General features: G+C 31.7%; 1 protein-coding gene across 1 annotated transcript; it reads left to right on the top strand.

The window, feature by feature from the left end:
• Positions 1-8,242: 8,242 nt before the first annotated feature.
• LOC110738085 (O-acyltransferase WSD1-like) lies at positions 8,243-13,800 on the top strand. Its single transcript, XM_021918457.1, has 4 exons — positions 8,243-8,488; positions 11,188-11,487; positions 13,179-13,316; positions 13,461-13,800. The coding sequence occupies exons 1-4, from the start codon at positions 8,270-8,272 to the stop codon at positions 13,611-13,613; spliced, it is 810 nt and encodes a 269-aa protein (XP_021774149.1). The 5' UTR covers positions 8,243-8,269; the 3' UTR covers positions 13,614-13,800.
• The last annotated feature ends 1,142 nt before the right edge of the window (positions 13,801-14,942 follow it).

Genomic DNA, 14,942 nt, shown 5'->3' on the forward strand with positions numbered 1-14,942 from the left:
AAGTGAGTTACAAACGGTCTGGGAACTTACCTGTCTTGCTCCATCAAAGTTTCTTCCATTGTTCCTTTGACAACTTAGGAACTTCGTGTTTGACAGCACCCATAGTTCTATTATGAGGCCTCTAATACTCTTAGGCAAGTGAGTATGTCTTTTACAACACAAGAACTAAGTGTGACACATAAAAAATAAGCGCATATTCTTTACTTTAAGTATAACATAGGAACCCCAGCTTGACATAACTTATGGGAAAAAATACTTTATACTCGTGTTATGTTTCATCAAGTCTTGTTCCATTAAGCAATAAACAAGAATATGACAAACCAAGACAAGACCATAAGAGAATCAATTCACAAATTCACATATTGCATTCATACCAAAAATATATCAATTCAATTCATCTAATGCCGACATGTGAAAAGGAACTTATATCTTATGTAGTCTCTTACCAGTAAAAATATAACTTTAAAGCATTGGTTGAGTATGATGGCTTACCTTGGAGTTCTTGAAGTCGTTGTTATGTTCCTTGATGATCTCGAATCTAATATGAACTTCCACTTCTAACTCAAGTTCCATTGTCAGTGGTTAATGCTTACAAATATATTTTCTTATCATAAATTAGCAAAAACCAATTCACAATGGCTCGTTAGTAGTACCAGAGATATATCAATGTAAACAAGTACTAATAATAACTCAGTTAATCTTGAAAACAAAAATTGATACTTTTAAAACTCAATTTTCAAGAAGAAACTTGGATAGGATTCTATCCTAGAGTATGTTCCACATAGACGTCTACAAAAATTCATATCAAGACATACAGGACATCCATGTGGTACAACTCTAATCTCATATAAACAGCAAGAACAAATATTATTCAATTTGCTTCAAGTCTAGCTACACACGCAACAAGTTCCTTAAAGACAATACATACCTTTGTATTGGTTGTTTCTTTTAAGAACCAACCTGGCCTTGTTCCATTCACGTGCCTTACTCAACAAGCTTTTTCCAGAACACCTTTTTTAATCTCCGACCCTTTTTAGGTGTTCTAGAATAGGTTCAGGATGTGACATGCATCTTCTTCTTTTTAAGCTTATTAAGTTCCTGCTGCACATCTAACCTGATAACAACCAATTACATGTTTACATCAACCTTAAAAACAGACTTATCTTTTATACAACTATGAGTTATAAAGTCCATCCTTTTCGATTGATATCTCGGGCTCTTCTCTGATCCTTGGTTGTTGAGGTTTTCCCTTTGGTTATATATATGCATGAAAAACACTTTAGTTCCATAGTTTGTTGAGATATTGCTGGTCGGAACAAATATTATCTTAGCTCTGGAACTTTGTTGGAACTTGCTTTCTTGTATTGAGTTCATTGACCTTTGCTGCATGAGTTTGAACTTAACATCACAAAGTTCCTCAACATATGTAGCTAGCCCTTGTTGTTATCCTTAGTGACATATTTCTTTATTAGGAACTCCGTTAGTTCTTCAAGAACACGTGAGTTCATCTTTTATAACTTGTTTGATGGGAACAAACCTGTCAGTCTCAAAATATGTTCATTTATTGCACATTAACCATGATAGTGTAGACTCTTTATGTTTTACTAGTCTAGGCGTTTAAGGATAAATCGCCTTGGAACTTCTATCATCAAACATCCCTAAGTGGAACATAGGGTGTCTTGTTCATCAAAGATCTATTGCTTCAGTGTTGATGATGTAGCAAGAGACATTGAAAATTATTCCAAAGAACCTGCAAAGACCATTAGCATATAACTTTGTTTTCTTCGTGTCTTTCATGATTCAAAGTTGGAAACTTGTTGTCAATCCTGTGTTCCTGCAACAAACATCAACAATTACTGGAACTAGGTTCCATTTTTAGATCTATACCTTCATAAATGATGAACGCTTAGCCACATACCCTGTGATAGAAAAGACTTTCAACAAACAGTTCATCATCTCTTCTGTTAAGAAAATTAACCAAGTATTCATTTGCTTTCATTACTTATAAACAAGACATATCTTTCAATTAGTCTCTACATATCACATGGTAAACATATTCATATCACTAAGATCCAATGGATTAGTGTTGCTTACCATATACCTGATGTTGAAAGAGAATGTAACATGTGTTTGATTCTCATGCTTCTCGATCTTAACCTGTTTGGAACTTACATATACATATACCTATTATTGAGTTCCTACTAGGTTTATCAAGCATGAAAAGATTTACATGTTCACAGTTTGAAGCATAGAAGTATCTCATCTTCAAAAAAACCTAGAAATGTCAGGTTGTTGTTAGGAATCACCTTGAGATCCACAAATGATGTGTTCCCTTTTTGATTCCCTTCATATGTGACATTTCCACTCTTTATTGATGATGTCTTATTGAAGCCATGAAACAACTAGAGTTACAAGCAATTGAAAACCAGAATGTGCATTAAAAACTCGACAAGAAAGATATTCACAATGGGATAGGAACTTGACTTACTAACTTCCTGTTCTGTAGAAATTTTACCTTTCGTGTTAGTATTATAGGTAAAAGTTCTTCCATTGTAGGTTTATAGCAAGAGATACCTTGATTTGGCTATCATCATCTCTTTTGGAACCTCGCTGTCGAGATAATGCTAGTTCCCTCCTATTATAAACCTTCGACTCTTCCATGTTCCTTTTGACATAAAGTTGGAACATGTCCTTCTGGTCCTTTAGACCATTGTATCTTGGGTAGAGGAACGTGTTGATTTAATCTCAAATTCTTCAACACCTTGTCAAAGTCCCTCATATTATCATTCAAAAGATATAACCTGAAAGTTCACAACCCAAGAGATTCCTTTGTGCCTTTAAAATGTCAGTAGGTTAGTCAAAAGAGGTAGATAAAACCTAAAGCATAAAAGTGTTAAAACATAAAGTTCCTGTAAGAATACTCCCTTTTAGATGTCGTTCCATCAACGAAATGATGAATCTCTAACACGAAGTCAAACATAATCATCTTAACTCATCATCCTTCATAAGAGTCTGCTACAGGAATTAATGCTTTGTTCCAAGGAACTTTGAATAATAAGAACTTAACTGGAACTTGAACAAGAATCTTTACAGGAACGTATACGCTAACTCCTATAGCACCTTGATATAGAAGCTTTGTTATTCCTGTATCCCTAATTCGTTTTATCATTCCAAGTTTACAAAGTTCCAACCAATTTAAGCACTGAGCTCCTAATGGAACAAACTTTTACGCACCAATTTGTCTCAATGGACAAACCTACAAAACAATCATTAATAACTTGCACAAAGCTAGAAGAGAAGTTAGTTTGTCATAATATACATTATAAACATCCAAACAACTTCTCTTTTCATCCATTCATAAATAACCTTCATAATATTAGGGAATTGAATTTCAATAGGACTTTGTGAAGGATTAATACATACTAAAAGCACATGACCAATATTTACAGAGAGATGTATAGGCGACTTACACACTTATCAATTGTCGCTTCACCTACTACAAACCTCTTATAAAGGCTTTCTAGTGAGAGGAATTTGCACATAATTGCTTATATACAAACAACCAAAGATCATCATTATTAATAAGTTGTCTCCACTCACTTAGCCTGCAAAATCAGTCATCTTTTGGCTTTGGTTACCCAATTTATATTGGGTACCTTCATGTTAGTAATAGACATCAATAATCCATAATTAAAACAACTACGGTTAAACCAACTATCTTTACTAACAATAAACATCATGTGTCTACATAATAAATATTCAGAAAAACACATACACATGATAAGGTCATTCTTTGGCAAATATTCAAAATATACGTTCATTACCTTGCCCAAAGAATTAAGTTTCCATACAGGGGTAATCTAGGTTCCAAGAGACCAAATATGCATAATTCTACATAATACGTTCCTTGAACTATTTCCAGTAAACCGATTCTTTAAAAATAAATCAATTTGTAAATTTGACAAATACTTTTCACTCTATAAATCAGATTTGAGGTTACACAAAATTGATTTGCAAACTTTCAAAACAAAATCCAAAATTTAACTAGAAATACTACAAGGAACTTGTACACATATATAATCAAGACTTCAAAGACGAGACACTTACCTCAAAGATGTTCATCTTTGAATCAAATCTGCTTCACAAGCAGACTTTGGTCTTCACGTGGTATTGGGAACGTTCTAGGGTTGAGTTCCATTCGCTGCATTCCTTGTAGGTATCCATCCTAGCCTGGAACTTGCTCCTCGGGGTTGCCCGGTTTATCAAGAGCACCTGCTCTGATACCAATTGTTATTTTAGATGAACTACTACAAGAGGAGGGGTGAATGGTAGTAGGTTCCAATCGCGGAACTTATGCGGAAATTAAAAACAAAACGTAAAGGAACTTAAAGCACACAACAAGTTTTATGAGGAAACCATCCAGTGCCTAACTGGAAGTAAAACCTCGGCCCTATTGGGACTTATAAACAAATTCCACTATAATAGGCAACTCTCCTAGTACAACCTATTACACAGACCTTTGCTTTGAAAGTTCCACCACGGACACTTGACTATATGATAGGACACCTCCTACCAGACCTAAGACACCTCTCAGGTTCCTTTCACTCATTGTGCAATCCAAGAAACACCCACTCAGGGTGACTAACTACCACTCGAATTTTACGAGATTTCAAACTCATACAAAAGCGTGAATTTAAGATAATTCACAATCTCACCCCAAAATACAAAACACTCAAAACCCTTTTTCCCATTACAAGATCTCATCGAATATCCCTAAATACATATCTATGAATAGAGAGATAAAACTAATATGTTGAACACTCAAGATCTGTCTGGAACTCACTAGACGTACTGTAACCAAAAACCTGATAGGAACTTTGACCAGGAGGACTGACTTAGCTTCGTGGTGAAGGATAAAACCATTAAGCACGACCACTACACTTCGTCAGCCTCCTCTTTGAATGAATGCATATGAGCATATTTATAGTACACTCGAATTATTCATTTCATCTTGAAAAAGATAGATTTTCTGAAAAGATAAGTTTAAAAGATATTTTCTAAAAATCAGTTTTCCGAAAATATATCTTTTTGTTAAGAATAAAAAATGTCAATAATAATAAGATAAACTTAGCATAAAATCAGATTTTATTCAAAACTTATCTTTTTGTTTAAAATACTTTTTAAACAATCTTATCTTTTTCCAAAAGGGATTTATTAGAAGATAAATATCTTTATTCAGTAAAACCAAATCCCTAAAAGATATGCACGTATAAGGTAAATATATATATCATTAAAACCGACTTTTAACGACGTGCATACTTAAGTTCCTATTAGGTTCCTGAACTCTGTCAGTCTCCGAGTTCCTGACAAGTCAGTTACTCTAATTTCATTGATTGTTTGGAGTTCACCTTGGTTCTATATAGACTTATTCCAGACCAAATTTTATGTCCAACATACTTACATGAATCCTAGAGCAATATACTTCTATTTCTCTGTCTTCATGTTGCTTCTCTGAAACTCTTGTTCTGGAATCCTGTAGTCTTGATATATTCTGGATCTTAGGGTTTGCCCCAGCATTACACCGGAACCAGGTCGTTACAACCCGTTTTGAAGTTCCTATTAAGAAACTTCTGGAAGTTCCATTTCTGGAACTCTTCTTCTAACTTTACTTGTATCCTCATGGATCCTCTAAAGTTCCTCTGTTTCAGTTCCTAATTCAGCCCTCAACGCTTACTGAACCTGCAAACATCACAACACTAGAAAATCCTTATTAAATGGAAGTTTGCTCAATCATAACTATCATCATCAAAACCTGATAAGGGTCAACAAGTTGCCCCTTTTTAATGATGACAAACTGAGCAAACTTCTGAGGATAACAAAGTAAAACAGAAGGTTAGTTTTTTTCATTTATAAAAACAATAAAGAAAACTAAACTAAATTAAAAGACTCCTACACATACATAACCTATATATGTATAGGATACTTACCTTATGAAGCTAACATATGTAAACACATGTTTACATAGTTACCTTCATGGTTCCTTAGCCATCATCATGCTTATCAACCATAACACTTATCGTTGTTCTTGTTCCTCTATTGCTTATCCAATATTGCTCAATTTCCTTACATATATACATGTCATTACTCAGGTTCCTTGTATCCTGTTCCAAGCATAACTTGCTCTTTCTATGCACAACTTAACATACACGTTAGATAGAAAATCATCATTAGTTTATAATCATCAAAACCTAATTGCTCAACAAACACATTATTAATAAGTTAACCTAATTGCTCAACAATAAACTAATTGATTTCTCGAGCTCTTCTCTGACATTTGTTGTGTCTTCTTCTACTCGATATACTGCCGAGCATCAGGGAATGTTTTCTTGCTACCATCCGGCTGTACATGCCGGATGGCTTTTCTTATCACCGTTTCTAGGAAACAGAGTCTTGAAAGGTCGAACTGGGGTCAAGCCTTCTCCTTTGTAGCACGGTGAGGAGTCGGTTGTCGGCCCCTGACTGACTTCTGTTACCTAATCTGAGCTGGTTTGTTGGCCGACTGTTCCTTTCTAGGAGCAGTGGACCGCTTGGTGATCAAATCTTTGATTTCACCCTTCAGACTACTCATGAATTTCAGGAGCTCATCTCGGGTGACTAGCGCTGACCTTGCCGCTTGGGATGGATTAGCCGGCTTCCCTGAGGGCTTACTTGACTGTCCAGGGGGACTCCTTAGACCCGCCTGGTTAGCATGGCGCTCCCGCCTATCTTTATGAAGGATGCGCTTAGAGATGAGGAACCCGTCAGGGGCCACATAGGTTTCGATGTCTCCATCGTCACCAGAGTCATGGTCCGTCTGGACCACCACTTCTTCCAGAGGCCGATTGGTCTCTAGAGGCGGCACATGTAGATCTTGTGAAGCCATCTTAGAGGTACTCTCCCCACAAATGACGCCAAATGTTTTGGGGTTTTTATGTCCCTTGGGAGAGTTACAACTCAAAGATTGGATTCGACAAGGGCGCCTATACCTGCAAAACAAACGGAGCTCCGAATGGTCGGATCGGAGGTCTGCCTCCGAAGATTAAGTTAGTACGAAATCGGAGTAAAATGTGTGGAAAATAAGTTATCTGCTCGGATTCCAAGATCAGGTGTTCTCTGTTTTAGAGAGCAATAAATGCCTTAATGATTAAGACGTAATGATTGAAAGTTTCAAGATCTCCCAATAATTGAGGGAATCTTCCTATTTATAGGGTCCTAGGAAAACGTGCCCTACCCTAGGGTTTGATGACCTAGGGATTAGGGCAGCGCCGTTGCAGCACCCCTTGGGATTTGGGCCTTGAAGGCCTTCATTCCATGCCCGAGTGACACGTGTCGTCCATCTAGAAGGTCCATTTGGACGTCTCTCAGAGGGACACGTGTCGCTCTCTGTTTGGTCCACTTAGGGGTATTAAATACCCCAAATCATCATCCTTCTCATTATAATGACCTTCTCATTTGACCCTAATTTTATGAGTGCATTTGGCGTGAAATTTTGTATGAGAAAGCGACACATTTATAGTTTGGAAGAAAGGATGATGTCAACAGTTTTCTGTTTTAGAAAAAGTTAATAGATAAGGGAATTAAAATTAAACAAGATCCCATGTGACAATGTTTTGTCAAAACTAATATTACAAAATATTATCTAATATAATTTTATATCATCAATAGGCAAAAGTATGTCATGTATATCAACTAAAACAGAAGGAAGGAAATAGTTTGGGGTTTCGGTGATTCTCAATGTTGGAAGAACAAATGAAATCTTTTAATCTCTGATGGAGAGGTTCTAATAAATCACTGTCGAATACGACCCGTGAATGATGGTATCTAGCTATATGGTGATTGTTAATCGATTTTGAGACTTGTTATATTGATTACTCGACTAGTAACGTATGTCATGACGCATTCTTGTCATGGATCATCCGAGGTAGGAAAATTCCTCAAACAAAGACAATCAAATACGAAGTAGAGTATTATTTTACACAACCATGAATTCTGATTTAATAGTAAAAGACCATTCCAAAAACGTTTATTAAAAATTACATTTTTTTTGGTTTTCTACAGGATTTTTATATCATATCGTACGTACTTGTCACCAATACAAGGTTTGCTACTTATTACGTACCTTAGCCTCTTGAAGTATCTATAAATATGGATCATTTGCTCAACCTTTCTAAATTATAAAATTAAATAAGTGTTGTAGTTTATTTCATAAAATAAAAGAGTTTTTTAAAAAATGGACTATTCAAAATTGAGGGTTAACACCAAAGTTAAGAACGAGAGCTTAGAGTTGGATGAGCCAGCAAGTCCAACTACTGAATACTTTTTGAGTGAGGTGGTAACACTCTACGTTCTTGGTTTTATGGAGTTGGAAATTCCTGTTGATTTTTTAACTATCTTTGATTTCATCAAGGATGTCTTCGCTAAAGCTCATCCCCGTTTTTATTCTATTGTGGTAGTTTTTTCTCTCTATCTCTCTTTCATTCTATTATATTTTACATGCATAACGTGTGACAAATAAACAATAATATATATGTTCAGTTATTGATATTTTTAATGGTTGATATATATTTTAGAAATATATACTGAGATGATTGTAACAAAGTTAAAATAACTATTTTTCATTTCATATAAAACAAAAACAATAGTAAAAATAAAAATGTGAAAGATGTTGTGTTTATGAATAATTTTAAGTTAATTAAAATGTGACAATACATGAAAAAAAATAAATGTTTGTGGTTATAATGTTTGTGGTGACTAAGTCAAAATGCATATCATAGGTACACTTAGCTTGTCATCATGGTGACTAACTTTGTTCATGAATACGTAGTATATCTAATTACACAGTGATAAAAAATTTAACAAAAATGTAATAATTTTATTTTAGATGTAGTATTTGGTATATACTATATTTTAATGTCAAATTTATTTATATTGTGTGTAATTAAATTTTTACAAGTACTACTGTACTAATAAGTAAGGGATGTAAAAATTTTGTAACTACTACATTAAACAAAATAACTTTTTAAATAAATAAGTAATAATATAAGAATCTTTAAAAAAAAAAAATTCCTCATAGCAATACTTCTTACACTTTTATTTGAGTGGTCTACCATATATAACATGGTTGAGCTTATGGACTATTCATAGCTATGTTGCCTATGTAGGAACATTATTCATTTGGTCAACACTAACAAGGAGAAGGAAAAAACAAAAAAAATTAATTAATTAATTAAAAACTAATGTAATGAGTCTAGATTTGAATTAAATTTTGTAACACTGTATCTGTATTAATTGGCTAATAGAACTAACAGTCAAATGAAAGTCATACTCTATATAAAATTAACTTAATTGTAGGTAGGTTTACAAGGAGCGTTATGATGATTACATATCATCTATAGCTACTTCACAACTTCCACAACACAAACCTCTATGGGAACTTCACATTATCAACAACCCAAAACACATCAATGCAAAAGGAATTTTCTTATTCAAAGTTCATCATGCAATTGGTGATGGTACTTCTCTAATGGGAGTTTTTCTCTCTTGTGTTAAACGAGTCGATGATCCTACACTACCTTGTACTTTCCCTTCTAAAAGTAGTTCGAGTACCATTCAAAGAAAGATGTCTAACACAGAGCAAATTGTGATGAACATGTTCAATATCGTTCCTAGATTTATAGCACCTATCATCTATTCATTGTATGATTTTGGACAAGGTGTTGGGTCAGTATTTATTGAAGATGATCAAACCCCAATAAGGTCGGGAAATATAGACACGAGTCTTCCAGGTTCGACTAGAGTTTGTTCAATGTCTTTTTCTCTCGATTATTTCAAAAGAATCAAGACACTACTTGGAGTGGTAAGATAGTTTTTTATAAAATTTATATATATATATATATAATTAAGAAAAGTTTTAAAATTACCACCAAAAATGAAACCATTTTCGAACTAATCACCCGTTTAATTTTTTATTTTAAATTACCACCCTTTAAATTAAATAAATGCTCAGATTACCAGCTATTTCAAAAATCTGGTGGATTTAACGTATGTGGGCCCCACCTAACGCTTATTTTGACCCTTTTGATTGATTTTATCCCGATTTTTCTCTTTAAAAACGATCTCCTAACTTCAATTCACATTTTTCTCTTTGAAATTTGGTAGAATTTGGTGAAGGAAATGTGAATTAAAGTTATGAGAGCGTTTTTAAGGAGAAAATCGGGGAAAAATCAGTCAAAAGGGTCAAAATAAGTGTTAGGTGGGGCCTAAAGACGGAAAATCCATCAGATTTTTAAAATGAGTGGTAATCTGAGCATTTGTTTAATTTAAGGGGTAGTAATTTAAAATAAAAATTAAATGGATGGTAAGTTAGAAAATAGTTACATTTTTGGGTGGTAATTTTAAAATTAACCTTATTTTTATGTTTTTTGTTAATTAAATTTATTACTCCCTCTGTGTTTTAATAAATGTTACAGTTTGATTTTTTTCACTATTTACATAATGGATTTGACTTGATTAATTTACTAATGTATAAAAAAACAAATGTTATTGTATAATACTCCATCCGTCCCATAATAATAGACAAATATACTATTTTGGGTGTCCCAAAATGTTCCTCCTATTACTAAAAATAACACCTACTACTTTTTAGCTTTTCAATATAAATTACACACATCTAAAAAATCATTACTTACTTTTTCTCTTTTTCACACAAAATACACACATACCTAAAATAGCACTACTTATTTTTTTTAACTTTTTCATACAATATTCTCTACTTTTGATTATCCCCATACAACATTCTTCACTTTTTATCTTTTTCATACAATATTCCTCTATTTTTTCCATCCTTTTTAAAAACCATACTTTTTACTTTTTTAGAGTTATTTTCCTGTAATTATGGGACAAAAGGAGTACATTGTTATATTTGTTATAACGTATACTTTCATATAATCAACTTTCCTATAATTTTATTAACATATGATTAGATAAATTAACGGCCAAAGTCGTGTCTCGACAAGCGTGTTTGGTCCAATTGTAACACTTATTAAAACATGGAATATAACTTCCTATTTTAATTTATGTATTTTTGTTGTGAAATAGACCGTAAATGATATCTTTGTTGGGATAATATTTCTTGGAACTCAATTGTAGATTCGAGAAAAAGACCCAGGACAACTACGGAAAAAACAATCGACAGCAACGATATTTATCAACGTTAGGAGTATGAAGGGAAATTTTAACGCAGAAGAGATGCGCAAAGGAAAGTTATTTGGAAATAGAATTACAAATATTGAAGTACCATTCCCACATTTGGAGGATATTGATCTTATAAAGCCACTCCAATTTATCAAGAAAGCACACAATATTATCAAAAGGAAGAGGAATGGTGCACTTGGTCTCCATCTCATGGCTGGCCTGCTTGAGGTTATAAGGACAATTGGAGGCCTAAAGGTTTGTTATCTTATTTATTTTCAAAAATTAATTTTTTTTATGCTTTTAACAATTACATAATCCCCTAATTCCGTATTGTTTGTAATATGAACTCACTTTTTCCTGAGATTTTTTTATTAAATGTTGCAAATAATAAGAGACCGAGGGAGTTATAATGAGAAATATATTATATAGTAATATTTAGAGTTAAGATTACAAAAGGGGTCCAACTTTTTAGAAAATATTTTGTTTAGGGTCTAACTTTTTTTTTACTTTGTGCTTGGTTCTAGAATAGGTTTTTCGGTGATATTTAATTCATTGTGTACCAAAAAGTTAAATCCTTAGTTAAAAAAACTTGGACCCTTCTAGTTAACCAATAAAGAAATTTCTTTTTAAAAAACATAAAAATAAAACAACCAATTAGAAAAATCGAAAAACAATTTAACCCTTTTTTTGTAGTGCAAGCACACTTTTAAAATATATATTTAGCTAATTATTAGTACTTTAATAATAAATTAATAGTTCAAGCTTCATTTCATTGAATCTGTAATTTAGAAGAAAATCAATAAATTTTGTTATATTCACAATTTTTGTAGACTATTTTTAACTAATTAAAAGTGTAAAATTGATAATAATACTAAGAATTAAAAAATTTCATAAAATAAGAATTCAATAAAATATGAATCTTATTTATAAACTTAGATTTCAATAGTTAATGCATAACTGACATACCCAATTATTGTGAAAAAATTTGGATATTTTTATTGCACCCTTATTCTAGAGAATTCAGGTACAACAAAAAATTAAAAATTATTTTGTAAATAATTATGATAATTGTAATAATTTTTTTATGAAAGTCATTTATTTTATAAATTATAAAACCTTACGAAGTATTACTAAAACATTTTATCGTTTAAAATAAAATCAGTTTTTTTTTGGAAAAAATATCAATGATTTTAGTTTAATTTAAATTTTTATCATTATTCCAAAAAAAAAGGTTTTTGTCACCTATTTCTATAATTAAATGCATTAAGGGTCTAAATTTATTAGATTAGCAGGGTCTAACTTTTTTTTTTTTTTTTTATCTAAGATTAACGGTGAGTTAAACTAACAAAATTTCCAACCTAGACCCCATACACAAAGTAAAAAAAAGAAAAAAGTTGGACCCCAAACACAATAATTATCAAAAAATTGAACCCCATTTGTTATCTTTTCTCGTACTTCCTCCGTTTTTTTAAATGCATCTCTTTGATTTTTGCACTATTCACATATTACGGTTAATTTAATTATATAATATATCATTAGATTAGTCGTAATGTCTAGTTTTATAATATAATTCTGTTACAATTTTTACTAATAGACAATAAAATATATTAGTAGTCAAAGATGTATCTCAACAAATGTGCCGATCAAACTAATGCAAATATATATATATAAAAATAAAAAAATAAAAAAAACAGAGGGAGTTTTATTTAATGTTTTGCGTTGACAAACACAAGTGTTATAAAACATATTACTGGGCCTCAACTAAAAGTTTAATTTGATGGTTGAGAGTGAGGAATATATTTTATACTCTATCAACAAGTTTGAAAATCAAACTGTAAAAACAGAAAATAAAAAAATAAATAAATAAAAAGGCTTATTACAATGTTTAAATTAAATGAACACAAACAATATAGATGTATAGATGACATAAATGTTCACCTTTGTAGGCTGCTGCACGAACACTTGAACGAAGATGGAAGAATTGTAGCTTTGCAATCACGAATATGATTGGGCCAACTGACCAAGTTAGTTTTGGAAACCACCCTATCAATGGCTTTTACTTCGTACCAACTGGAATTAATATGGTAAGATAATTTGTGTATCTTTTTATTTGATTACCAAAATTATCTATGTTTTACAGTTTTTGTTGTTGAACTTTTAGGACAAGATTGATTAATCTATTTATGAATCTCAAAAAGTAACATATAGTTTCTCGTGTCTTATTACAGAGTTTAATAGTGTCCGTGCTGACCTATATGGATAATATAAGACTTGGTTTTGTTGTTGAGAATCGCTTCATTGATCCCCACAAGTTTATGCCGTGTGTTGAAAAGGCGTTCCAATTAATTTTCGAAGCTGCAACAACTACTTCAAAATTATAAATATGTTTTATATATTTAAGTATATATAGAAAATTCTTCTCTACTCTATTTAATTTTTAATATTTTCTTTATTGTACTCAATTGGTTTTGAGTTTTTCATGCTACCCACCAATAATATATATGAACGGGTTCATAAATAATTCATAAGGAGAAAGTTTGTGTATAAGTAAAGCTTGTATAAGTAATAATTTACAGCCTTATTATATATGAATGAAAGATTTGTAACTTTTTTATTCTTTATTTATTAACTTTCTGTTTATTCTTAATACATACTTTTAGAATACTTAACTTCCTTCTTGAGGATTTGACTTAATTTATGGTTTTCCCTAACTAATTTTATCTTGAAGAGAAAAAATAGATAAGAAAAGACAAAGAGAAGCTAGTAAGATTGTGCGCAACAAAGAGCTCTTGATACAATTTTAATGCTTTCAAAAATGTTGAATCTTGTTAATACTTTGATTAGTCAAATGAAGATTAGGATCAATCAAATGAAAGTTTGGATCAATAAAATGAGAATCATAATTATGAAAATGATAAAATTAATGATTTGATAGTTCCTAGTGACCTACTAAATGCATGATGCATCAATTTTTGACAAACTTAGACTTAGCACTGTTCATTTTACCTTAAGAAAATAATATTAAATAAAAATAATTTCAGTTCAGCAAAAGTAAGTTCAGTTATATTAAATTAGTTTCAGTTTAGTAAAATTCAATTTTCTTAAACAAGAATTATGATAGAAATTCAGTAAAAAAAATAATTTCAGTTCAGCAAAAATAATTTCAGTTCAGTAAAATTAATTTAGTTCAGTAAAAATAATTTAAGTTCAACAAATATAATTTTGTTTCAGTAAAAATAATTTTAATTCAGCAAAAATAAGGTGAAGTGAATGGAGCCTTAATAAAGAAAAAATAATTCCTCATCTTGTATTTATCAACTTAACTTTAAGGAAATTTCAGCAAAAATAACACCTGCTAGGCTACATAAGACAAGTCATCTAATAATGCATATTGGTGCAGATTACAAAAACTTAGATATACTAGTCTATTCCTAAGTAATTGATACGTTCTCTTAGATATATAAGAAAATATTAGGTAGGAAATAAGCTTAGCTAGGATTAATAAAATAATTCATTCATCCATTCATAATATAATATAAATTCCTCTCTTTCTCTCTCTCTCTCTCACGGTGTCTAACTTTTGGGGGTCAATTTACGTACCCTGTTCATTGTTGAGATTAATTAAATGCCCTAACTATTCACCTTACAGATGCCAAAAGAACAGTCAAATTACTTCTTTATATGAATAAGGTATTTTGTTTCATCAATTG

This window comes from Chenopodium quinoa, unplaced genomic scaffold, assembly GCF_001683475.1.
Source record: "Chenopodium quinoa cultivar QQ74 unplaced genomic scaffold, ASM168347v1, whole genome shotgun sequence".
NCBI lineage: Eukaryota > Viridiplantae > Streptophyta > Magnoliopsida > Caryophyllales > Amaranthaceae > Chenopodium > Chenopodium quinoa.